At 41.4% G+C, this 12421-nt stretch overlaps 1 protein-coding gene across 5 annotated transcripts in view; it reads left to right on the top strand.

The window, feature by feature from the left end:
- Positions 1 to 12386, top strand: part of LOC122765370 (plakophilin-4-like) — a 555540-nt gene extending 543154 nt beyond the window's left edge. For all 5 annotated transcript variants that reach the window (XM_044019602.1, XM_044019604.1, XM_044019603.1 and 2 more), the window contains exons 10-22: positions 1042 to 1174; positions 2878 to 3091; positions 4832 to 5015; positions 6611 to 6728; positions 7023 to 7217; positions 7335 to 7508; positions 7875 to 8025; positions 8591 to 8783; positions 8910 to 8994; positions 9853 to 9970; positions 10076 to 10207; positions 10318 to 10391; positions 10767 to 12386. In XM_044019602.1, the coding sequence (XP_043875537.1) occupies positions 1042 to 1174; positions 2878 to 3091; positions 4832 to 5015; positions 6611 to 6728; positions 7023 to 7217; positions 7335 to 7508; positions 7875 to 8025; positions 8591 to 8783; positions 8910 to 8994; positions 9853 to 9970; positions 10076 to 10207; positions 10318 to 10391; positions 10767 to 11024 (2029 nt within the window). In that variant the 3' untranslated portion in view covers positions 11025 to 12386. The remainder of the gene's footprint in view (positions 1 to 1041; positions 1175 to 2877; positions 3092 to 4831; positions 5016 to 6610; positions 6729 to 7022; positions 7218 to 7334; positions 7509 to 7874; positions 8026 to 8590; positions 8784 to 8909; positions 8995 to 9852; positions 9971 to 10075; positions 10208 to 10317; positions 10392 to 10766) is intronic.
- The last annotated feature ends 35 nt before the right edge of the window (positions 12387 to 12421 follow it).

The raw sequence follows: 12421 nt of genomic DNA, 5'->3' as shown, positions 1-12421 counted from the left end.
ATTTTGGACGACATGCTTTACTATGACTTTTTTGACTGATTTTGGACGACATACTATACTGTGACTTTATTGAGTGATTTTGGACGTCATACTATACTATGACTTTTTTGACTGATTTTGTAGAAGGTGCCTGTGACCTAAATATTGATCATCTAAACTGTTTGAATAAAGAAGGTTTATTGTGGTATCTTTTGTCCAAAATGAGTGTAGTGCTTTAGTGTTGGGACTTGTGCCTGGTGCAGCAAACACAAACAGCTGCAGTTGAGTTAGACTGGCTGAAGCCTGAAAAACCAGAGAACAAGTGTTTTCACTAAAGTCACATGTTAACAATGAAAATCAATGCAGACACATTAAACAGAGGCTCTTTTGACAACTGCTGTTAATGTCCGTCTGAGGTGATGAAATCACAGATGAATCCTACTTTACTGCTCCATTAAAAAATACATATGTTCACCATTTATGTTTGTTCAAGAGCTGCAACTTTCATAATCAATTAAACTGTCCATTATTGGTCAATAACCTGGAAACGATGATGTTTTCAAATGTGTTTTGTCCACAAACCAAAAGAAATTGAGTTTTAGTGATTTCTTTGTTATATGGAGCAAAGAAACCAGAAAAAGTTCACTTTAAGATCAGAAGAAAATCAAAAAGCTTGATTTAATTCTTTAAAAAAACAACTGTCTCAGCCCTAGTTTGTTCAGAGCAAGGATGTTGTTAGTTTACACCTGACACTAAAATGTGCACAGACATAAGATAAAACAGATTGTAGTAAAAACCCACACCTAACTGGAAGCCTGTCTGAACAACAGGGTCTTAAGCTGCTCTTTGAAAGAAAGTATTTCTATAAAATATTGTTTAATATGTACTTTAAGAAAAAAAATGTATGCAGCTGGCATTCAATTTCATTATAAGTGGTATTTAAAACAATCCAAATTCCCCCCAATACGTACAGTATCTCACAAGGGTTAAAAAGACCTTAGAGTCTTGGAAAGAACCTGAAAGCAGGACATTGCTGAAAGTTTATCCCTTTTCTCCTCTCAGGGAGTTTGCATGGCGTGACCCCGAGCTGCCGGAGGTCATCCACATGTTGCAGCATCACTTCCCCTCCGTGCAGGCCAACGCCGCCGCCTACCTACAGCATCTGTGCTACGGAGACAACGGGGTGAAGGTGGAGGTGAGGTGACAGGACACGCTGGGCGGGCAGCTGTCTGGGTAAAAATAACAAGACAGACGTCACCGTCATGACTCCCTCCTCAGGTGGAGGAAAGCGCTGTCTCACTCAAAGTACTGAACAAAGATTGTGTAATTATGTACAGCCTTACTGGATTGGTCTTTGTCAAGTATTTCCCTTGGGACGTTGTGCAGTGTTAAATCAGCTAATGAACAACAATACCAGAGTTGTTTATAAAACATGATTGTTTTAATAATTAGATAAGTTAACAAGGAAAATATGAAGCATCAGCTGTTTTCCAGATGTCTTGCATCATACTCCTTTTTACATATTCATGATTTGGCAGCGAATTAAAGCACTGCAGAATGGCAGATTGGCAAATGCACTTTTAACATTTCTTTGGCATCCCCTTTCTTGTGTGTATGTGAACATATACACACACTACACCAAAGCAAACATTTGAAATTGTCTCTAATATTGTCTCAAAGAGCGCGGTCTCAGCTTACATGCTGTGAAATGTGACTTTTTTTTTCGAGAACTTTGCTGTCGATCTCTGAGGCAAAGTGCCATCTGCTCCGACAAATTTAAAGTAAAATTGGTGCCAAACGTGCCGTTGCTCTGTCACACTCAAACGCTGCATGCTTCCTCTCATTACTCGGCTTCCTTTGCAACCAATGACCCCAGCACACTGATGCCGATTCATGCAAGAACCGCTGTAGCTCTGTCTGATTTGTTTGGTGATGAGCTTTTATTTAGCCTTGGGAGCTGCTTGGATTATGTATCTGCTCATTTAGCCAGAAGCAAATGTTTTCACTGACAAATTGAATACAGAATCCGGGAGAAATGGGGTGAGTCATCTGCTCTCCTGAGACGGGGTTTATTTGGAGGTGACACAAGACGTTTTTGAACATGCCACACAAACACTCTGCATGTTTTAGAACCAAAATATTTCACAAAATAACTACTTAAGAAGAGGCAGTTATAACATGAATGCGGATTATATGCTATTATGAGTCCTGAAACACATATTGATAATGATGCCAATAATCCATTGATACTGATAAATAAAAGAATCCTGCTGTTTGAAGAGAGTAAAGCTGAATAAACAAAAAGCTACAGACTTTATTGAATCTGTTTTCAAAGTAGCTCCATGAAGTGATATATGCAAGTAAAAGCATATTTCTGTGACAATCACAGAAAACAACATTTTAAAAACTGCAAAGCAGTCTTGGCAAATAACAGAAATGTGAAGTAATGTAATGAATTAAATCAACAATTGAAAGAATTGAGCCAATTTAACAGAAACTAGATGAGAAATTAAGTAATTTTCCAGCACTTGTGTAAAACACACAACTGAAATAAATAAGTTATGTGGTTAAGAATCAGCAGTGAGAGATGAAATTACTCCTCTCTGTACTTGCTCATTGTTCACGATTCAACACTTTTTCTGTGTTGAGTTTTTGTATTTTAAACTGAGTAAATGTGACCTGTGGATCGAAAGCAGTTGAGTCAAAACTTAATTTGTGACAGTGACACGTCTCACTTTATGTTTAAAGTACATCAATTCTTGGTTTGGTTTAACCCTAACCCATGTTTGAAGATTTTATATTTTCTTGAATAACAATGAAGAGAGGAAGGTTTACAGTGAGAATCTCTACTGTGTATGTGTTACAGTGAGTGTGACATCCATGCATCTCTGTGTGCAGGTGTGTCACCTTGGAGGCATCCAGCACCTCGTAGACCTGCTCGATCACAAGGTGGCAGAAGTTCAGAAAAGCGCCTGCGGGGCCCTGAGGAACCTGGTGTACGGCAAAGCCACCGACAACAACAAGGTGGCGCTGAGGAACTGTGGCGGCGTCCCTGCCCTGCTGCGACTCCTCAGGAAAACCACTGACAATGAAGTCCGTGAGCTGGTCACTGGTACGTAACTTTTCAAACATAAACAAACGTCTGTACAATTCAAACTGTTTTCAAACGGGTTCACACAATCAGATCCACATGACTCTCTGTCCCGCCCCCTGCTCTGCCACTGTATACACACAAATGCTCCCTCAGGCAGGTCTAAAGGTATTGCCTGACAGAGTCTGTGTTCAGATGGACTCAGCATACAAATAATGTTGCATAAATAATCTCAACAAAACAACAGAACTCACCAACTGCAGCTGTCAAGGTGCTCTGTGGAGGCTGTACAGCAGCACACGTGGTCAAACTATAAGATAAGGTAAGATAAAATAAGAGAAACTTTATTTATGCCTCATTAAAAAATAAATTCATTTGTTACAGCAGCAAAAACAGTTCAGACAGACACTGACATTAGACAACACAAAACAAGCAAGGCATTAAAGGAAGGCAAAACAGAATAAATAAATAAAGTGGAGTGTATATTTGTATTAAATTAGTCACAGGTCATTTCATCTTTTTTTTAATCCCTCAAGAGGTAAATTCAGGTGAAAGCTGCAACCACATTGCAACATGTTTTGCATTTCGGGATCTGTTTTTGTCAATGTGTGAAAATCCCACTGAGCTGTGAAGCGATTTTTGTTGTGTGCTTATCCAGGCCGGCCGGCTTGCTCTCTGATTGTCGGTGGGTGTCTCAGTCTGACCGGTTGGCAGTGTTATTAATCTGTGTATCAGCTGTTCTGTGGGAGGTGAGAGCGGCAGCGGCTTAAACACTCGGCGGGCACTGTTGACGGAACAGATCTCGGCACAGTACTCGGGACAGATGCTAAGATAACGTGCTTTGGAAAACAGCGCGTCAGTGACAGCTCCACAGCCACGTAATGATGCTGCAAGACGATTCAGAAAAACACAGGAGAGAGTCTCAGTTTCCCTTTTACAGACTAACTGCACTTCATTTCTGCAGTGTGGTCCACGATCGTGCTGCAGGTGGGCCTTAAGAAGTAATCAGAACAAATAATGTCCTCTTGTCCTTTTATCTGACAGTTTGGACTTATTATAACAAGTGTCATTGGATTCACTGTCCCCGCCAATTCACACTGGAACTTATCTTTTGTAATTGGTGGGGGGGGGTCATAATTGATGGAACACTTCAATCTGCGCTGACGTGGCCGTGATGGAGCGCTGGCTTTCAGCTGGAAAAAGGAAAAACTCTTGTGATGATTGGAGTTCTGATTAAAAGGTTTTGGTTTGCCACCAAGAATTTTCAGAATTTAAATAGGGCTGTAGCAATTCTTTGGCTCGGGGACATCTGCTTTAGGCACAAATGTTGGCAGCATATCCTCATTCTTTCTTTCTTCTATTCTATTTGCCAATTTTTGTGATGCACGAAAAAGGAAAGACACTTCACCTTCTTTCTAATTAGTTAGTTCTTTAAATTTCTTAATCAGTGACATAATTTTTTGTGATAATACATTTATGATTATAATAAAATGATTTGATTTGGAGGTCAATTGCCATGGCAACAGCTGAAGCACTGATGTTGGGCATTCTCTTGACTAAAGCAGATTTAAATTCAGTTTTTTTAGCACAATTTGTGTTATGACCGTCTCAGCACAGAGCCATGCAACTCTTCCCTCTTTCTTCAAGTCTTTTTGCTTCTGCCTTTCGTCTTTTGTTCTTCACCAGAGAACAAATATGAAGATTTTCCTAATTGTCAACTGACTCCTTTAATGACACTATTACTGTTCTTTTGATTCGAAGGTGTCCTGTGGAACCTCTCCTCGTGCGACGCAGTGAAAATGACCATCATCCGCGACGCTCTGTCCACGCTGACCAACACAGTCATCATCCCCCACTCGGGCTGGAGCAGCGTCTCGCACCGCGAGGAACACAAAGTCAAGTTCCAGTCGTCGCTGCTGCTGCGAAACACCACCGGCTGTCTGAGGTGAGGAGCAAGTCTAACACACAAGAGTGTCTTTGTCACGATAGATAAATAATCTTCTTGCACTTATTAGTATTTATTTATGTAAATGAATCACCACCCAGCTTCACATTCATGCAACCTTTACAGTCAGATTTTGGGCATAAAACCTCCATTAATCCATTCTAATCATTTCTTAATGAAAATAGGTTCAACAAAGTGTCTTTGCCCCCGAGGCTGTCGAGTGCTCAAGTGCAGCGTGAGCTCATGAAATCGATTCTTGTTACGAGATTGTAAGGGTGACTTTTTGGTCGCCGCTGTTTTTCTTTCTGCTTTTCATCTCGGAATGATTGTGTCAAACCACAGATCACGATCACTGGTGTGCAATCCGTCAACGGCAGGCCGTGTTATGGAGACTTAATGCCATTCGTCAGTGTGCATTTGATCACACAGGCCCACAGAGGAGAAGCAAATAGCAATAAAGTCAGGATGCACGAATACAAATACAGCTCACCCAACAAAAGCTAAAAGGAAAGTCCCTTTAAGCTCTTTTCTTGGCTGATTTGAAAGACGCCATTTGAAACACAAGCTCCTTTAATCCCACATGACTCAGTTCACTGTCGACGAGAACGCAGATATTCATGATTTTCTGTAAATAATTAGTCGGATTTAAGATCCACTTGGCAAAATCGCACAGTGCGGGCGTCAAAGTCACAGCGGGAGTACAAGTTTTAATTCATCTGTCCATCAGCTCACGTCTAGGCAACTCATTTGCACATTTAAAGGTCCAGTATGTAAAATGCGTTTTGCTTATTTATAAGTCTACAATCACCTGAGTGAATTGTTGTTTTTCAATAATCCAGAATGAACCTTTTATATTCATATCAGGAGCTGGGTCAGCTCTAATGAGGCCATATTTTGATGCTAACTGAAGGCTAGTTTATTATTATTACATAGGAGGTGCAATGTGCCACTTGCACTGAAGTTGAGCAGATCATGGATTAATCGCATAATCCCATGTGAGATCTTTTGTTTTTAATGAAACACTGCGTGTGTAACCACCTTTTATTGCAGATTATCAATATTTGGACGCAAAGAGGCAGACGGGAAAGAGAATGACGTTGCGGTTTTATTTTTATCAAGGAAACACAAAGAGACAAATAGTGGGCATGTAATTACTGAGTTTACACACATCTGCCAAGTGGAGCTTGAAAACAGCATCTATCGAGTGAATTTGACAGCTATGGCTGATTGTCCCGCAGCTCCAATAAATCAAAGGTATTAAACCTGGTGGCTGGAGACCGTTTGGTAACTGTCTACAATATTGTGATCATCTGTTTAGTCTTTAGATGGCAGCTCTAAGAATCTGAGTCCACAGAAGCCTCCAGCATTCCTCTGCACTCAGACCCACTGTAGATTGATGCTATAGAAATGCATTGTGGGAGCTCTATGCTGTTGTGCAGTCTCGTCATGTCAGCTCTCCATTAGAAGCAGCTGAAGGTTCCTATTGGAGGATTGGGCTCCATGCCTTACTGTATCCAGGCAGGTTTTAAGCCACCCTGTGGGGGAATCCACACACTACACTTCGAGTCTCAATTGTGTGTTCATTATGTTCACAGGAACCTGAGCTCAGCGGGGGAGGAGGCGAGGAGTCAGCTGCGTTGCTGTGAAGGTCTGGTCGACTCCCTGCTCCACGTCCTCAAAGCTTGCAACAACACCTCCGACTATGACAGCAAGGTGCTGCAAAAACACACACACACACACACACAGAGTAGTTTCTTGTCTAAACACATTAGAAAATAATGGTATTTCTCAAATTAGTAGCAGGCATATAAACACACACACATTGAAACTGTTACTCCTGCTATTAGAAATAAACCAAGTAGTAGATGAAACTACGCTTGTTTTAAATTGATTACTGAACCTACAGGATCATGAATCTCAGAGTTTTCTTTACTCCTGCTCCACTTTTCGACTCAAACTTCGTTGGAGAGGTTGCGTCGATAGTCAGCCGCTTACGTCTCTCCTCAGATTGTGGAGAACAGCATATGCACCCTGAGGAACCTCTCGTACCGGCTGGAGGTGGAGATGCCCTCCTCTCGCCTCCTCGGCAACCAGGAGCTGGACACGCTCCTGGGCTTCACCTTTCCAGCCAAGGAGCTGGACTACCTCTGCTGGGGCAAGAGGAGGCGTGGCAGGAAGCGGGGCGGCTGGCCTGATGACAAGGTATGAACCGAGAGGTGATCAGGGCTGGGAGGAATAAAGTTCCAGGCCTTGGCTGAAATGAAGTGTGGTTGTTTTGGTTAGTCTCAGATGATTAACACATTTTTACGTTTTGCCCAGTGGGACGACGGGGGTTCCATCCCAGGTTTCTCTCAACCTCTGAGGGGAGCGGAGCTGCTGTGGCACCCGATGGTGGTGAAGCCGTACCTCAACCTGCTTGCTGAAAGCTCCAACCCCGCCACGCTGGAGGGCGCTGCTGGGTCATTGCAAAACCTCTCGGCTGGAAACTGGAAGGTAAAACTGGTGCATGATGACTTAAGATAGATGTAATATAGATATTGTTTTTCCAACAGCCAGAAGTCATGCACTTTTCAGAATGTGTGTAGAAAGTTCAGGCTCAAATGTTAAGTCTTTCTCTTTAAATAATATTTAATATCTCAAGTGGTGCATGATACCTGACCTTGTACATTAGCAGCAGCAAAGAAAGAGAGAATAAAGAAAATACAGAAATACTTCATGTAAAATAGTAAAAAAATGTTTGTATTACACTACAAAGGCAGGGCATAAATACGCAATCAAACAATATGTGAACATGTTTGGAGTCCTATTCTTCAGCTTGGATGGAGATCATACAGATCGTGTGTGTGTGTGTGTGTGTAGTTCTCAGCCTACATTCGAGCGGCAGTACGTAAGGAGAAAGGTCTGCCCATCCTGGTGGAGCTGCTGAGGATGGACAACGACCGGGTCGTCTGCTCCGTGGCCACAGCTCTCCGCAACATGGCGCTGGACAGCCGCAACAAGGAGCTGATAGGTTAAAAACACACATTCATTCATTCATTCAGCACACTGATCGACTTTATACATCTTCTCACTGCAGCCGCAAACACAGATTATTGAAACTTTAGACTGCAGTCAGACACAAATCCGTTTATATCAGTCGGCCTCAATTTTGATAAAGTGATAACTCACCGCCCCCTTGTGGACAGTCAACCTTTTACGTTTTACCACGTCACAAAACATGGGGATTTTATGCACTTAAATAAAACATTCACACAAAATAAAGCTAAAGGCAGTGGTTAAACATCTGGAATGATACACTTTCACGGACGTAACCAGGGGCTTGTTGTAGAACTAGGAAACCCATGATATTTGACAAAGTGGGCCTTAACCGTTTAACAACTATGCCTCAATATGTCCATCTGGGCTTTTTTGCCTATTTTAACAATAAAAGGGCCAGAAAATGTCCTGTGAGTTAAGTGCTTTTTGCTCATTTCTCCAGAATAACTTTCAAATTGCTTTAACTCGTCTCCCAATGCAGCTATAAAATATTTCTCAATCCACATCCTGTCTGTGTTCTGCGTCTCTTCCTGCTACAGGAAAGTACGCCATGCGCGATCTGGTCAACCGGCTGCCCGGTGGCAGTCCGTCAGTGCTGTCGGACGACACGGTGGCGTCGGTGTGCTGCACGCTGCACGAGGTCACCAGCCGCAACATGGAGAACGCCAAAGCTTTAGCCGACAGCGGAGGCATCGAGAAGCTGGTGGACATCAGCAAAGGACGAGGGAAAGGGTACAAAAACGGCTGAAAGCCATTTTATTCTTGGTTATACATCAATGTACTGCATATGTGATTAGCAGCAAAGGTCTAGTTTACCCATAAAATAGCACAGTTGTGTTTGTTTTTGTGATGTCACAGGTATTCAATGAAGGTTGTGAAGGCTGCAGCTCAGGTGCTGAACACACTGTGGCAGTACAGAGAGCTGAGGAGCCTCTACAAACAGGTCAGTACCAAAACAATCTCATTTATCAAAACGCCACCAATTATGAATTTATCAATTTTGTTTTGTGTAACTGTAAAAAGCCAAACATCGATTCACACATACTGGGCCAGAAAGTATCTGTAGCCTGGATCACAAGAGTGTCAGGGAGCTACAGTGGTCTTTACACACCTGAAAGGACGTCTTCCATTGTTTTGCATGGGGTTAGGGTTAGTACATCTAAATGGCTGGTTTGTCCATTCAGGTTTCTGTAGAAACGTGGCGGCACAAGATGGCGGCCTCTGTGCACACAGTAGCCGAGACCTCCTGTCATATAAACGAGAAAACAGAAGTATTTAAGAAATCTTTCAAAAACTTTAAAACTAAAAATGTCATTGTTATTCATTTGTCAAATAACAAACTGAACTCACCTTTTTATACCCAAATGTATACCCAAAATATAATATTCAACAACTAAAACAATTTTTTCTGTTCAGGAATGCAAGTAAATAACTATAATTTGACATCTTAATCAGGAAATAACATGCTTTACTATTTTGTAAAACTGTAAATGTGAAAATTCATGGCTAACAATAATAATTATATTTTAGCATTAAAAATATAATTTTGGTTAAAGAGCTTCTACATGCTGGTGCATTAACCATTACAGAGACATGTAACATGCTTGTCTAATAAATGTGTTAGGCATTGTGTAAGAAGCTTATTCTAAAGCAACGAAAACCAACACACTGGAGCTTTAAATGAACCTGAAAAGAGCACTGCTTGTTTAAAACCAGTCAACATGATAACAATGTTATTATTAAATTAGCGAGATTGAATTGCAGGACTAAGGCTTAATTCATTGATGTAAACATTGTGCAGGATGGATGGAACTACACCCACTTCGTCACGCCCGTCTCCACGCTGGAACGAGATCGCTACCGTTCACAGCCAACGCTGCCCACCAGCCCCCTGCAGATGTCGCCCGTCATTCAAACCGGTGAGCGTCAGTTGTTCTGCGTCTCCAAACATGTAGACAGTTTACGTCTGAGATGAGATTCTGAAGAAATTCTGTTTTGTTTGTGTTTTTTTTTTTTTAACCCAGGTGGAAGTGCGACATCTTCACCAGCGATGCTCGGCATCAGAGGACACAATTCCAACTATCAGAGGGCGCAGTCATCTATGCAACTGGACACGTATTATGGAGACAACAGTTTACACAAACAGCAGTACACAGGTCGGTTCACACTCAGTAGCTTACACTGTAAACTGGTGTTTACTGGTGCGTTAAAAACTGTAGTAATCACTCTTGATGGGTCTCCATTTGTTTTAAATTTTCCACTTCAGGGTCTGAGAAGAAAACCCCGTATTTCATTGGGACATATTCTTCTCAGTCAGGAGAGGATTTGAGAAGATCCCAGGTGAGGGCGTTTTTAAATTAAATGGAAGGGATGAATCTCACCTCACATCAACAAACGAGAACACGATGAGCAGCAGGGCTGAGCTGTTAAATCGAAAAGTTACAAAAGCTACAATTTATCATTAGTTATTTTAAAGTTACAAGTATTTCTTTATATATTTAAAGTACTCAAAATGACAATAAAAAAAACACATTCTGATTCTGACATTGAATAAGATGGATCGCATGGCCTTAATATGCAGGTATTTCAGAATTGAGGGTTGTTTTAAGTGCGAGTTTTCATGCAAAAACAGGTTCCAACTTCCTGAAATGTTAACATACTGATGTAATATCATAAAGCTTGGATCAATAATTCACTTGTTTGTTCCTCTCACAGCACCCAGAGCCATTCTACGACGAGCCAGACAGGAAGAACTACAATAGCTTCAGAATGTACCTGTCGTCCCCACAAGGCTACGGAGAGGAGCAATACGAGGACGAAGCCGTCCACCTCACCCCGTCCTCCCCCGACGGCTACGCCAGCCAGTCCCTGCGATTCAAAGCCAACACCAACTACGTGGACTTCTACTCCACCACACGGAGGCCTTCAAACAAAGGGAACAAGTTCACCGGCTCCCCCGACTCCTGGGTGTAGATATAAACCTGCATAATGTCCAGCTTGTCTGTTTCTCGGCCATCTCTTTCTGTGGGTGTTTGTGTGTGTGTGTGTGTGTCACATGGGTGCGGGCTGTGTGGCTGCGTGAAAGGAAAGGTGGAGGGTGCATGTGAATCAGTGTTGGAACTGTACCCAACGACAAGATCTCCGTTTGCTATGCACAGCTTTTGACTGACTGAAGTCGGAACGTGTGTAAGAATGCAGGTAAACGTGAACCAGGCATTTATTTATTCTCTCAAAGTCTCAAATTTGAATTATAAAGAATATTTGATATTTAAACTTAAATGAAATTGTAGAATATTTAGTCAAGACTTGAATGCACACCTCCCACTTTTAATTCTTTATAAGCAGCCAGTCTCTCATAGCTTTATCTATATTTTTCTGAAATTATTTGACACATTCAGACAAAAACCTGACTATATTGAGATTTAAATTGTTGTCCATGGGTTTGAGTGATACACATCTTCACTCGTGTGACTCCAACAGGTGCCAGCGTGGGAATCCTTACCATGAGTGGAGAGGTGAGAATTTAACAAGATCATGAAACATGTTTATATTGTGAAAATAAGCAACCATAAAAAGTAAAAACTCCAGGACATATTATTCTTAACAACTTCCAATGTTACCTGCATTATTGTGCACATGGATTTGGCAGCTTTCCTGTTCTGTGAATGGACAGCAGAGAGAAAGGCATAGTCAAAAGGTGCTTTTGGAGAAAAAAAAACTGCCCTAACAATGTTTTGTCAACTGATTTCACTTCTCTCTGCAGTGAAAATGTGCAGTGTGGTGGCTTTAGAACATAAATATTGTCCGCCAGCATCACGGTGAGTGCCAGAGGAAAAAAAAAAAGGAACCTATTGAAGCCGAGTGTCCTTGGTCAAATAATATTTAGGCGCGAGTAAACAAAAACTGTAAATGTACTTTTAAATATTATTTGATCAACGTTTGGAGATAAGGTAAGCACCCTCGGGAACCCTTAAAGACTCAGAGAACCAGGGTTACGTCTGTAACCGTTTGCTCTTGTGTAATGTTGGCCAAAAGTGCAGTATATCATAAAGTATGTGAAATATGTGAACAAAAAACAAAAACATGTGAAAACCTACTTGTACAGATACAATGGTTTAACTGTCCTGTTACATTGTTGTAGTCAATATGTAGAACTTTATATGTGCTCGTGTGGAGGAGATTTTTCTATTATTTATCGATTACTTTTTATTAATTTACTTGTGATCTGACCAAAATACCCTCATCTGTCTGTTCTGTCCAAAACTGATGATGATAATGTGCAATGTTAAACAGGGAAATATATGTATAGGGATTAAAAATGATATCATGACAACATCTGAAAGCCGATTATGCCTTTTATAACTTTGACA

The sequence above is a fragment of the Solea senegalensis genome, linkage group LG2 (assembly GCF_019176455.1).
Source record: "Solea senegalensis isolate Sse05_10M linkage group LG2, IFAPA_SoseM_1, whole genome shotgun sequence".
Classification (NCBI taxonomy): domain Eukaryota; kingdom Metazoa; phylum Chordata; class Actinopteri; order Pleuronectiformes; family Soleidae; genus Solea; species Solea senegalensis.
Note: the sequence above shows the minus strand (reverse complement) of the source record. Positions and strands in the feature narration are given on the sequence as shown.